Source organism: Phycodurus eques, chromosome 18, assembly GCF_024500275.1.
Source record: "Phycodurus eques isolate BA_2022a chromosome 18, UOR_Pequ_1.1, whole genome shotgun sequence".
NCBI classification, from domain to species: Eukaryota; Metazoa; Chordata; class Actinopteri; order Syngnathiformes; family Syngnathidae; genus Phycodurus; species Phycodurus eques.
Genome location: NC_084542.1, coordinates 1,843,567 through 1,855,964, shown reverse-complemented (window position 1 = coordinate 1,855,964; position 12,398 = coordinate 1,843,567). Strand labels below are relative to the sequence as shown.

At 45.0% G+C, this 12,398-nt stretch overlaps 1 protein-coding gene across 2 annotated transcripts in view; it reads left to right on the top strand.

The window, feature by feature from the left end:
* The first annotated feature begins 4,437 nt into the window (after positions 1-4,437).
* The window catches only part of LOC133416646 (transcription factor 24-like), a 28,602-nt gene continuing 20,641 nt past the window's right edge, over positions 4,438-12,398 (top strand). The window contains exons 1-5 of one of the 2 annotated variants that reach the window (XR_009770261.1): positions 4,438-5,017; positions 5,629-5,772; positions 6,895-7,059; positions 7,154-7,396; positions 9,291-9,337. Coding sequence is in view for 1 of the 2 variants with exons in the window: in XM_061703601.1 (XP_061559585.1) it covers positions 4,799-5,017; positions 5,629-5,772; positions 6,895-7,059; positions 7,154-7,291 (666 nt within the window). In the remaining variant the exon portion in view is untranslated. Of the gene's footprint in view, positions 5,018-5,628; positions 5,773-6,894; positions 7,060-7,153; positions 9,002-9,290; positions 9,338-12,398 lie in introns of those variants that run through there. The other variant, XM_061703601.1, reaches the window with a different exon arrangement.

Here is a 12,398-nt window from a genome sequence, read left to right as displayed (position 1 = left end):
ATACTAAATACTAAGTCTTTACCTGGTGGAATAAAAGAAAGCAGATATCCTGGCAGGAATTATGAAAGTTCCAGGCGCGCCTTTGTTCTCAGTCTCGATGTTTAAAGTTGTTATCTCAGTTGGGCTTAAAAACTCCAATTTTTCATTTGGACCTTCAAGAATGGAACTGGACAATGTCTCAAGGCCCTCTGATATCTTGGAAGCAGTGTTGGGGAATAACTAATTACATGTAATGCTATTAAGTAAGTTCATTACAAAATGTGCACGTAATTGTAATGCATTAAATTAGTTGCTTTTGGAAATTTCAATGATAAGCTACAATTTTAGTTACATTTGAAGTTTCATCTTTATAATTCTGGACTTTTTATGGAACTTTCACTTATCTGGGTTGTCCTATGAACCACTATTGTCTTAATTGTGCACATTTGTCTTTAGGTCAACATGGTATGGTATATGCAACAAACACATTTTTTTTTATCATGTATTTACTTTTCCTGTTTTGCTATCACTCTACTATTTGTGTAAATATGTAGTTGATTCCAAAATAATGCCGAATGGTTTCAATCCACTTTTTAGAGGAAACATCCAAGGGTCCTGTTGATGCATTCCTTCAAAAATAAGAAAAGTAATCAAAATATAATCCAATGTCATGAGTTATATTACTTTGACAAAGTAATTGAAATAGTTACACTGCTATTACATTTTCAACAGAGTAACTTGTAATTGTAACCAACTGCTTTTCCAAAATAATCTTCCCAACACTGCTTGTAAGGTACATAAAAACTGTATTTTGGTGCTTTTGCTTGCTGTACAGCTTTTTTTTTTTTTTTTTGTTTTTTTTTTTTTGGACGTACTTGGAAAAGTAAAATCAACAATGTGGAAATGTGGCTGATATCAATAAAATTCCCCCCCAAAAATTACATTTTTTTTTTTTTTTTTTTTTTTTTTTTTGCAGTGCAAGTACTGGTTGAGAGAGCAATCGTATTTTTGTGCAGTTAGTTCTAACCAAAACGCCTGTGACTAAACTGTATTTGAATGCATTCAAACAAAGTGAAAACCTCCAGCGTGTGTTTACTGTCCCCCCTGCTGGTGTTTATGGTTTCTACCTTCCTCTGAGCACTCCCATCAGCCTCGCGGGCCAGCAGCTGCAGATGGAAGGTCAGCGGGCACTTGGTGTTATTGTGTTGACAGCACAGGGGAAGGCAATAGGCATTCCTCCGACTGATATCACACCAGCCTATTTGGCCCCATGCGGTACATGATGCTTCACTGTTGCAACGCATACCCTAAAATGACATTTCTCAACGTCTACTAACGTTTGCTATGAAAAACACGCTGACATTTTTGTCACAGTTTAAGCTTTCGAAGTAACTTGTTGATTTTATTTGTATTTTTTTTTTTTTTTTTTTTTTATACCGTAAATGTGTACAATCAAGCTCCTTGGCTCCTCATTTTAAGAAGTTAACGCATTTTTGATTGAAATCATGACCTGAAATTCACACCCAGTTTTTTTTTTTCGGTTTGTTTTGTTTGTTTTTGCTTGGTTCTGGAGAGTGTGGTATGTTCAGCATGAAAGTAGTGCAATAGTGGCAATCAACCAGAAACTACAAGTATTTACTGTACTATTTACTTTGATTGAAGTGATCTGAATGTTTAATCTGAAGAACTAATACAAATATTTGTCACTTTGTTCTGTACTGTACATTTATATATTTCGTTAGGCTCCAGCTCACGCGGCTCACCTGAGGACAAGCGGTATAGAAAATCTGAATCAGAATCATCTTTATTTGCCAAGTATGTCCAAAAAACACAAGGAATTTGTCTCCGGGAGTTGGAGCCGCTCTAGTACGACAGACAGTCAATTGACAGAACACTTTGGAGACATAAAGACATTGACAAAAAACAATTGTGCAAAAAGATGCAGAGTCCTCTAGCACTTAGAGCAGTTCGAATGACTAATATTGCAATAGTCCGGTGCAATGACCAGTGTGCAAATGGAGCAGATGCTACTTTGGCATGAGTGGCCAGTATATGCAAATAGTGCAGCATGGCGAGACAACTACAGTGAGTGCACGAGTAATACATCATTGGCCCCACAGAAATGTGACAATGAACTCAAGTCAAAAAATTGCCAGCATGTTGTAATGGAATTATAGGTTAGGTGTTTAAGAAGTTGATCGCAAGAGGGAAGAAGCTGTTGGAATGTCTACTAGTTCTAGTTTGCATTGATCGCTAAGGAGCCGGAAGAGCCGGTGACCGGGGTGCGGAGGGCCCGAGAGGATTTTGCACGCCCTTGTCGTAGTTTTGGCAGCGTGCAAGTCCTCAATGGTGGGTAGGGGGGTACCGACAATCCTTTCAGCAGTTTTGATTGTCCGTCGCAGTCGGAGTTTGTCCTTTTTTGTAGCAGCACCGAACCAGACTGTGATGGAAGAACACAGGACCGATTCGATGACCGCTGTGTAGAACTGTCTCAGCAGCTCCGGTGGCAAGCCGTGCTTTCTCAGAAGCCGTAGAAAGTACACATCCTCTGCTGGGCCTTTTTGAGGACGCAGTTGATCTCGGTCGCCCACTTCAGGTCCTGAGAGGCTGTAATTCCCAGGAACTTGAAGGTCTCGACGGTTGACACAAGGCAGCTGGACAACGTGAGGGGCAGCTGTGGCGAAGGATGCCTCCTGAAGTCCACGATCATCTCTACCGTCTTGAGCGTGTTCAGCTCCAGGTTGCGTCGGCCGCACCGCAGCTCCGGCCGCTCCGCTTCCTGCCGATATGCAGACTCGTCACCGTCCTCGATGAGGCCGATGACAGCGGTGTCATCTGCAAACTTCAGCAGTTTGACAGCCGGGTGCGTTGAGGTGCGGTCGTTCGTGGAGAGAGAGAAGAGCAGCGGAGAGAGGACACAACCTTGGGGCGCACCATTGCTAATGCTGCGTGTGGATGAGGTGGCCTCCCCCAGCCCGACCTGCTGTGTCCTGCCCGTCAGAAAGCTGTAAATCCACTGGCAGATGGCAGGTGAGACGCTGAGCTGGAGAAGCTTGGTTGAAAGGAGTTCAGGGATGATGGTGTTGAACGCTGAGCTGAAGTCCACGAACAGGATCCTCGCGTAGGTCCCTGCACTGTCGAGGTGTTCCAGGATGAAGTGCGGTCCCGTGTTGACTGCATCGTCCGCAGACCTGTTCGCTCGGTAGGCAAACTGCAGGGGGTCCAGCAGGGGACCTGTGACACTCTCGAGGTGGCCCAGCACGAGACGTTCAAAGGACTTCGTGACCACAGATGTCGAAGCGACAGGCCTGTAGTCATTCAGACCCGAGATTGGAGGTTTCTTGGGGACTGGAATGATGGTGGAGCGTTTGAAACAGGATGGTACTTCGCACAGTTCCGGAGATCTATTGAAGATCTGAGTGAAGACTGGAGCGAAGCTGGTCCGCGCAGACGTTGAGGCAGGATGGGGACACATGGTCCGGGCCTGCCGCTTTGTTAATCTTTTGTTGTGTGAAGATTGGATGGATGGATGCTTAAGTGCATCATCAAAAGGCTTAATTGGTCGTTCCATAATCGGAGGACATTTTCTTTCCCCTCTGAAATTCCAAATCATCCATGCGCAAAATACCGAAACATGCACTTATCTAAATTATAGTTGTCCGGAGACTAAATGTAACGAGCTGGACTAAAAGTGACTCCTAAATGTTATTTAAATGACCAAATCCAGTTGCTCTTGAGCACCCCAATTTATATATAGACTACAACGAGATTTAATTCTTCTTGTTATTTTAAAAAATGTAATTTTCTAGGTGGGTCACTGATGGGGTTAGTGCGACACGCGCCTGACTTCGGTGCGGGCAAGCGTGGGTTCAGTTCGCACTCAGTGACGGCGCGAATACATATGCGCACTTGCGACCGACTGGCGGCCAGTTGAGGGCGGAGTCCGCTTTTCGCCCGAAGTCAGCTGGGATCGGCTCCGGCACCCCCGCGACCCGACTGAGGAGAAGCGGAACGGAAGACGAATGAAGGAATGTTCTTGACCGCTTAGCATAGCAGCCGGTATGAACGCTTGAGCGCAAACTCTTTAACGTTACCATTGACTTGCGACGCTGTTACTGTTATTTGTAGGTCATAACATAAATAGGCTCAAGAAAAAGCCCCGAATACCAGATACGTTCAACCTCTTCTTGGTCATCGTAGTCAATGTCGCACTGCCCCTGACCCTCTCCGTCCCACCCTAGTCCAGCTGTTAGCACATTTTTTGGAGTTTCCCAAGCCCCCCAGAGTGCCCTGGCTTAGGACACCCTTCTAGTCCCGCACTCCCCCCCCTGGCCTAACTGCCCGCCCGCGTGCTCCTCTTGGCAGCCAAACAACCAGGGAGGATCAGGACGACCGGGCGGCCCGCGAGATAAGGACCACATGAAGTTCCCCACATTACCTCACTTGATAAGGGAACAAGCGAGACGGAGCAGAAAAGGGGGTGGAGGAATGCTTCGGACGGATGCTGACGCGCTGAGAACTTTGCTTGTGGACCTTTCACCACTTGCGGTGCGTGACAGAGCCGCAGAGAGAGTGGGGGGACCCGCTCGGAGGGATGCTCTCGATGGATGCTGATGCGCTGGGATCTCTGCTTGCGGACTTTTCTCCACTACTTCTCATCGGGGTTGCGCAGAGGCCATCTCACCACTGACAATTCTTGAGATCAGACGAATAAAGGATTGAATCCTAAACGGGTCAAAGAGCACTTACTGGAAAACCCCATTTTGATTATTTTATATCGAGGCCCGGGAATCAAACTGTGTCCACCCGATGGGCGTAGATGGAGCGGTCGGAGTTGGGGAAGCCTCAGGGCAATCTGCGCCCATCTCCTTCTTTCCCAGCGCTCATGGCGGGAAACCCTCTGGAGAGTCTCTCGTCGGTGACCGTGAGCCACCAACCGGCGGAACCTGAGACCCAGCGAGCCTCCGCGAGCGGAAGCTCAGCGTGCCTGCAAAGACGCAGGCACGGCATCCGCGGCGACCCCGGCCTGTGTTATCTGGTGAGCAGAGAATTAGTCGCTTCACAATAGAACACAAAACCTTTTTTTTTTTTTTTTGTCATTGCGATACACTCAACTGCAATAATATGTGGCTGCATTGACGCGTTTAGTGCGGTTCCGTCCCGATGTGAATTCGTCGCAATTCGGAATGAAATAAAATAGGGTTAGTTTCAAATGACTGAGTCAGAGGTATTCATTTAACAATAGCTATCTATCTACCTACCTACCTACTAAGGCCTGGCCGATATTAGCCCTTTTCAAGACACCAAAAATTGGTCGATTTTTTTTTTTTTTTTTTTTTTTTACACATTACAAACAAACGAACACAAATGGGGCCGATTTTTGCAGATTGTTCCCTCTGTTGTAAAGTTAAACAAAAGTCTAATTGTCTGCCTGTAATTCCTACCTTTATTGTTGTAAGTGTGAAGGGACCCAAACAGTTACTTTATTCATTGTATATTTTTTCAACCAATGGCCCGATTAATCTGTTATCAGAATTGTTATTCCGCCAAATACCCGAAATTGGCATCTACTACCTTACCTACGTAGTTCTAGCATCCATCGCAATTAGATTGGTCTGATGTGACCCTGATGCTAAGCGTACTTTTCAGGTGCCATCCGCCCGCGGGCCCGGATCAAACACGAGCGATCCGACGCTCGCGATCGGCACGCCGCGCGGCCATCACTCCCCGGAAAATGCGGCGCGGGAGAGAAGCCGCGTACGCAACCTGCGGCAGGCCTTCCACAGCCTGCAGGTACTCAACTCGTCGCCATTTGGAATGTGTTCGTTCTCAGTCAGTTGATCAGAAGAAGGAAAAAAAAAACAAAAAAAAACAAGGGTCTGGTTACACTTTGATACCAGGAAAACTTACAGTAAACAACTTTATTAGTCTTGGTTAAGTACAAAGGATTATGCGGTCCTGTCCAACTACGATATGATATTTAGAAATGTCGTAAACGTGACCGGCGAGCAAATTTAGGAAAGTTTCTCACTTATTCTTACAATTTGCGACAGCGGATACAGTTTTCTCACGAGGAGTGGAAAAATACCTCAAGTGTCATTGAGAGTTACAGAAATCATCTGATTATGCAAAAAAAAAAAAAATTTAAATAAATAAATAAAGAAGAAGAATTTTGAGTTAGGGGTGACATTTCTTTTCAGGTCAGTTTAATCAGTTAAAAAAAAAAATATTTAAAAAGTTTTTTTTTTTTTTTTTTTTTAAATCCTGTTTGACCACAAAACAAATGTGGGACGCTTAGCTGTAGTAGTGAGTAATGCTTGTAAATTGTATTCTGTAAGACATAATAGGTTTGTCAAATGCTAATGCTAATGCCCCGTCCTTTACAATTCTAACATGGTAACACGCCAGTGGCATACTAGTACGTTCAGAATGGAAATCCTGCGACAGCTTATCCGATTTGTTTTGCCTGCTATAGCCAGACTGTGAACGTGTTGGAAACGTGACTGTGCCAAGTTTTGCGGAGTACGTCATTTTTGCATCATCCTGCTAACTAACAAGTCGAACGGGAAAAAAAAACTTCAACATCCGATCCTGGTGCATTTTAGTCCCGATTTTCCTCTGTTAAATGGAGTAGATTTGTCGCCCAACGTACAGTTTTGCACAGCAGACAAACAGAACTTAGTTCGATTTCAGTTTTCGTCACAAATTGTCCGATGAATATTCATGAGGGTATCCTCATAAGGGACATCAACAAAAAAATCAATCGCATCAAAACTAAACTTACTTGGTTGAGATACGGGGGGGGGGGGGGGAAAAAAAGGAATCATTCACCATTGAATCCATGTCTGCTCTGAACTATAAAGATGATAACACTCATACGTATGTACTGTATCCATGATGAATCTCTCGGCCCAGGCTGCTCTGCCCTCAGTCCCTCGTGACACCAAGTTGTCCAAGCTGGATGTTCTGGTTCTGGCAACCAACTACATAGCTTACCTGACACAGACCTTGGACCAGGGAAGAACTCTGGCCGAGCACACCTTGACACCAAGACCAGGTGGATACCTACACCCGGTTAAGGTAAAGTTGAGCTACAAGTCGAACCGTGCTTGAACTTGTACACGATGATTTGCGACGTAGTGTCTTTGTAATAAAAATGTTCCTGTTTTCCTAGAAATGGCCTATGCGCTCCCTGCTCTACTGTGGCAGCGTGGGGGAAGTGCTCTCGGGGGTTCCGGCCAATCAGAGGCCGCCGTCCGGACAGGACACAGTGCACCTGCTGGACCGTACAACGGGAGGGGACGAGTGTTAGCAAATTACGGGACGCTCTTCAGAAAAGTCACATCTCCTGCTCTTGAAAAAGAGCTTCCCTTGAACTTTGCGGAGAACGTCATCGGGTCAAGGCGAGATGAAAAAGGTGCTTTCTTTCAAACATAGGAACATGGCCGCCGTCATCACGTGACGGGAAGTACTGCTGACACGTCTAGCGTGAAACTATTATTTTTGCCGAAGATGTGAGCGACCGGTTAGCACGTCTGCCTCGCAGTTCTGAGGACCGGGGTTCAAATCCCGGGCCCCCGCCTGCGCGGGTTTTCTCCACGTACTCCGGTTTCCTCCCGCATCCCCAAAAGATGCACGATTAATTGAAGATTAATTGAAGATTCTAAATTGCCCATAGGTGCGAACGTGAGCGCGAATGGTTGCCTGTTTCGACGTGGCCCGCGATTGGCTGGCGACCAGCTCAGGGTGTGCATTTCTGAAGTGCCACACACACGGTGAAAAAAATGTAAAGGCACATAATCAGCGGCTTGATCTTAAGACAATATATAAGACAATAACTAACATGTTTTTGTTGTGAAACCTCCTGTATTAAAGCTTAAAGTATACACTTCATTTTTTTTTTTCCCCCCAAATCCATTGTGTTGGTTTGCACAGGTAAAGAAACAAAAAAATGCCCAAAACTGTTCCAGTACTTCTTCATGCTTCAGTACTCGGCTATACCGATACCACTTGTACTTCTGATACATACAATTTCAATTAACACAATGACGCCCCCCCCCCCGCAATCCAAATTTTGAAATTGAAATCTTCCATCCATCCATTTTCTTCCACTTATCCGAGGTCGGCTTGCGGGGGGGCAGTAGCTTCAGCAGGGAAGTCTAGACTTCCCTCTCCCCAGCCACTTCATCCAGCTCTTCCGGGGGGATCCCGAGGCGTTCCCGGGCCAGCCGGGAGACGTAATTTCTCCAGCGTGTCCTGGGTCGTCCCCGGGGGGGGCGTGCCCAGAACACCTCGCCAGAGAGACGTCCGAATCAGATGCCCCAGCCACCTCATCTGGCTCCGCTTAACTATTTACTGTTTTACTATGTCAAAAGCTAGTGGTGAACTTTTGCTTCCATAATTTATGGGGACGGACGAGGACCAACGGCAGGTATCAGACTTATTTCAATGTCTCGGGTATTCGTTAAGGCTGCTGATTCCAGCTACCGCTACTTAAAGGGTGAAGTATGTACAATAGTTTGGGGGGAACGTTTTTTTTTTTTTTTTTTTTTAAATCACATATACTATGTTATAACTCTCTACATGTCCTTACAGTAAAAAAAATAAAATAAATAAAAAATAATGATAATAAATTTTCTTTTGAGAACTCCTCCTGCTCCAGCCTCTTCTAATGTTTCCAATTTTGTTTTTATTCTTCATTCAAAAAGTCTCCGCGACGGAGAGAACTGTCCAATTAGACACCGTACAGACTGGGGGCGTGGCCCGTGAGTGTGTCAATCACTTTTCTCATGCATGTGCAATTTATGCCAGAAAGGAGCGGTGAGCACAATGGCGGACGTTGGAGGCTTCCGGGGGCTTTCCCTCGTTTGCCAACAAACGGTTCTTCTCATAGAAGGAAACACAAGCAGAGCAAAAAGATCCCCACCCTCTGGAATCCGCTCCCCAAACCCCTACCCGACTGTTCAGATCTCTCCGCCTTCAAATCCCGACCGAAAAACCCACCGATTCCCAACTGCTTTTAATGTGTAAATCTTATTTGTTATTCTAATTCTGCTTTGCATGTTTTACTTTATTTGTAAAGCGTCATTGAGTATCCTTTAAAAGCGCTCTATTAAATAAATGTATTCCTGTTCTTCTTCTTATTATTATGATTCTTAAAATAGCATTGCTCGGTGACAATACGATAATAAGTTCGCATGGTCGCAATCCGAAAGCCGCAGCTGCTATGTCGGAATGCCTTTGTAATCGGTGCTATTATTTGCAAGGCGTTTTTAAATTTGATTTATTTGATTTGATTTGGATTTTTACAGTTGCTTCGACAAGGTGACCACAGGAAAGCCAGCTGGTGACTTGGGAGGTGAGGCTACGTTCGAATCTTGCTCGCAGTTTCAGCACTTCACACCCGCACCTTTAAGGCAAAAACAAAAAATCAAAAACAAAAAAACATTTGACATTGGGTAAATGCTCGTCGACCGTATTTTAGCGCGGCACTGATATTGACCGTCCCTAATTGAGTTTTAGTTTTAGACAGATAATTAATGAGCACATTTGGATAAGATTGCAAAGTGCTTTCTTGAGATTTGAAGGCATTTTGTTGTTGTTGTTTTTGCCCATTTTAAACTCCTTTCTTTTTAAGTCGTACAATTTACACACCACCACAATGAATTGAAATGAAACCAATCGATGTGATTGAAGAGGTTCCACAAAAATCTGCGTCTCATCATGACAGACCTACGGCCGTTTTATTGAGACTCTCCATTTGCGGGCGCTCGAACGTATTTCGGCATTTTACATAATTGCATACATACACACATTTACATTACGTTTTGATACACTATTCAATGTGTTTCTTGCTTATGACTTCCAAAATAGGTATTTGTCACTTATAGGTTGAGCGATAAGTAAACTAATCGACGGCACGCTGAACGACTGGTGAGCACATCTGCCTCGCAGTTCTGAGGACCCAGGTTCAAAACCAGGCCTGGCCCGTGTGGCGTTCGCATGTTCTCCGGTTTCCTCCCACATCCCAAAAACACGCACGCTGGGTTCATTGAAAACTAAACACTTCACACTTAATAGAAGTACTCAAAACAGAGAGCCTAGTCCTCTCTGTTCTCCGTCAAGATAACAGCACATCTTCACTGTGAAAGATTTTCTTAGCTGTGTCTGACATTCTTTATGAAGGTACACTAATGATCGAGTACAGTATGTGCTTTTATGATTCCACTCGACTTGCGCAAATGAGAGCTGAGCACTGAAGTCCAAAGCAACTCGTAAGTCATGTTGATATGTGAGCGGGGTGGACACGAGCCCTTCTCCTGTCTCGCTCTCTCATAGCGGACCCGAGGCCGGACCGACTGAACTTATCTCCCCAGAACACGATGGGCTGCAATCCATGCGCAACGGGCCAGCATTCAAGGTTACTTCCATAAATCTGTCGGGGAAAAAAAGGAAAAGGGGGGGGGGGGGTGAGGGCTGGGGGACATCATTACCTATTTCCAGTATGTAGCGATGACAAATTTGGACTGTCTGGAGTCTTGGATACTCAGGAGGGATCTGCACACTTTTTTTGTATTGCCAACAATATAAAACCTCCAAAATGTAGTCAGGCAATCATCAATCCACCGACAGTATTTTTCCATGCTGCTCATTCTGTGCGGTGTCAAGAAGCGCGCCATTACCGGCAACATTAGGGTGAAACGATTTGGGACGCTGGGAACTGATCAACTGTCAATTCACGGGGTTGACGCAAGGGCAGAGCACAATTCACGCGACCGCGAAACACCCGCCAGCACTCAGTTGAAATCATACAGTACATACATTTTCTATAGCCCATAACCTCAGTAGAGCCTGTCCCAGCTAACTTTGGGCGACAGCCTGGGTACACCCCAGACTGGTCGCCTGCCAGTCACAGGGGGACATACATATACATACATATATATATATATATATATATATATGTGTGTGTGTGTATATATATATATATATATATATATATATATATATATATATATACACACACACACACATACATACTACTATGGTACTACAGCGCTCACCTCACTTCCTTGTTATAGTATTTAAGCACCTGATTGGCCACAGAATCCATGTGACGTATTTAAGCACCTGATTGGCCACAGAATCCATGTGACGTGACAACGTCATAATAAATACAGTTTGGCTGACGTGCCCACGTTACCAAAATATGGCGTTCAATGGGGAAGTAATGTTAGTGCATTTGCTCAAGTAGCATTTTGGATCAATTGTACTTGTCAGAGTAGTTTCAATGCTGCATACGTTTTGCATTTACTCCAGTATTAATGTTATGAACAAAAGGTACTTTTAGTCCATTACAATAATGTACATGCCACTCGCTACTTTGATTTATCAATGTAGTTTTCACGTGCGATCTGTTTAGACTACGACTTCAGCTTTGGGCGACGTATGCGCCAATACAACGTTGGTGACGTTGAACTCTAGTTCACCAATCGAAAGGCACAAGAAAGTCACATGATCGCACACACCGTCTTCTATTGGGCTTCGCGGTTATGGATATAAACACTAGACCAGCCAGCCCGGCTAATCGACGTGCCTACATGGCGGCCACGTTGGGAAGGTCGTTGTTCCCGTAGAAGGCAACGGTGCACAACTGTATTTACATTTCAGACGACCAAACGACGACACCTTTCATGCATTGTATTATTTCTCTGGCACTGTCTGCCCAAACGTGGATATTCCAGCCCACTTCTAAGTTACTAAAACGGCTTGTGGTAAGTTTCAGATGTTGTCATTGTTGATTTGACTGTATATATTAGCCCCCCTTAGCCCTATTTTATGGTCATAAGTAACTGTAAAACATGTGGGGTATGTGCTGATCTCATTCTCACACACACACACACGCACGTTTCAAGTCTTTTTCGAGATACGAGCAGTCATTTGGCCGAATTGTCGCTTTGACTTGCGAGCCCAAACTTGAAATACGAGCACTTATGTGGCAGTAAACTCACTTCACAATAAGCACCACTTTAACAAGAGAGGACAGGACAACGACAGGAGAGGACGCACATGCAAGTGAATTGACACCGTTTCGCATGCACAATGACTGACAGAAGTGTCGTGTAATTGCTGTGACTGCACGCGGTGGCTGAGGACCCCACCCAATCAATCGAGAGGCGGGATCGGGCCCAGGAGTCCACCCGAGAGCAGCCCGGCGGACGGGACGCGTCCCACACAATTTTAAAAGTACAACTTGACGGCCAGGATTTCGACAGGAGCTTGGTGCTGGCTCGGCCGCTTTAGAGCGCCTCGTTGTTGTGGCGTGGAAAAAAAAAAAAAAAAAAGTCCTGCGATGACCCAGTGGCATATACTGTATTCAAGCCAAAGGGAGGAGGTTTTAAGCAGATATGTTTATTTACAAT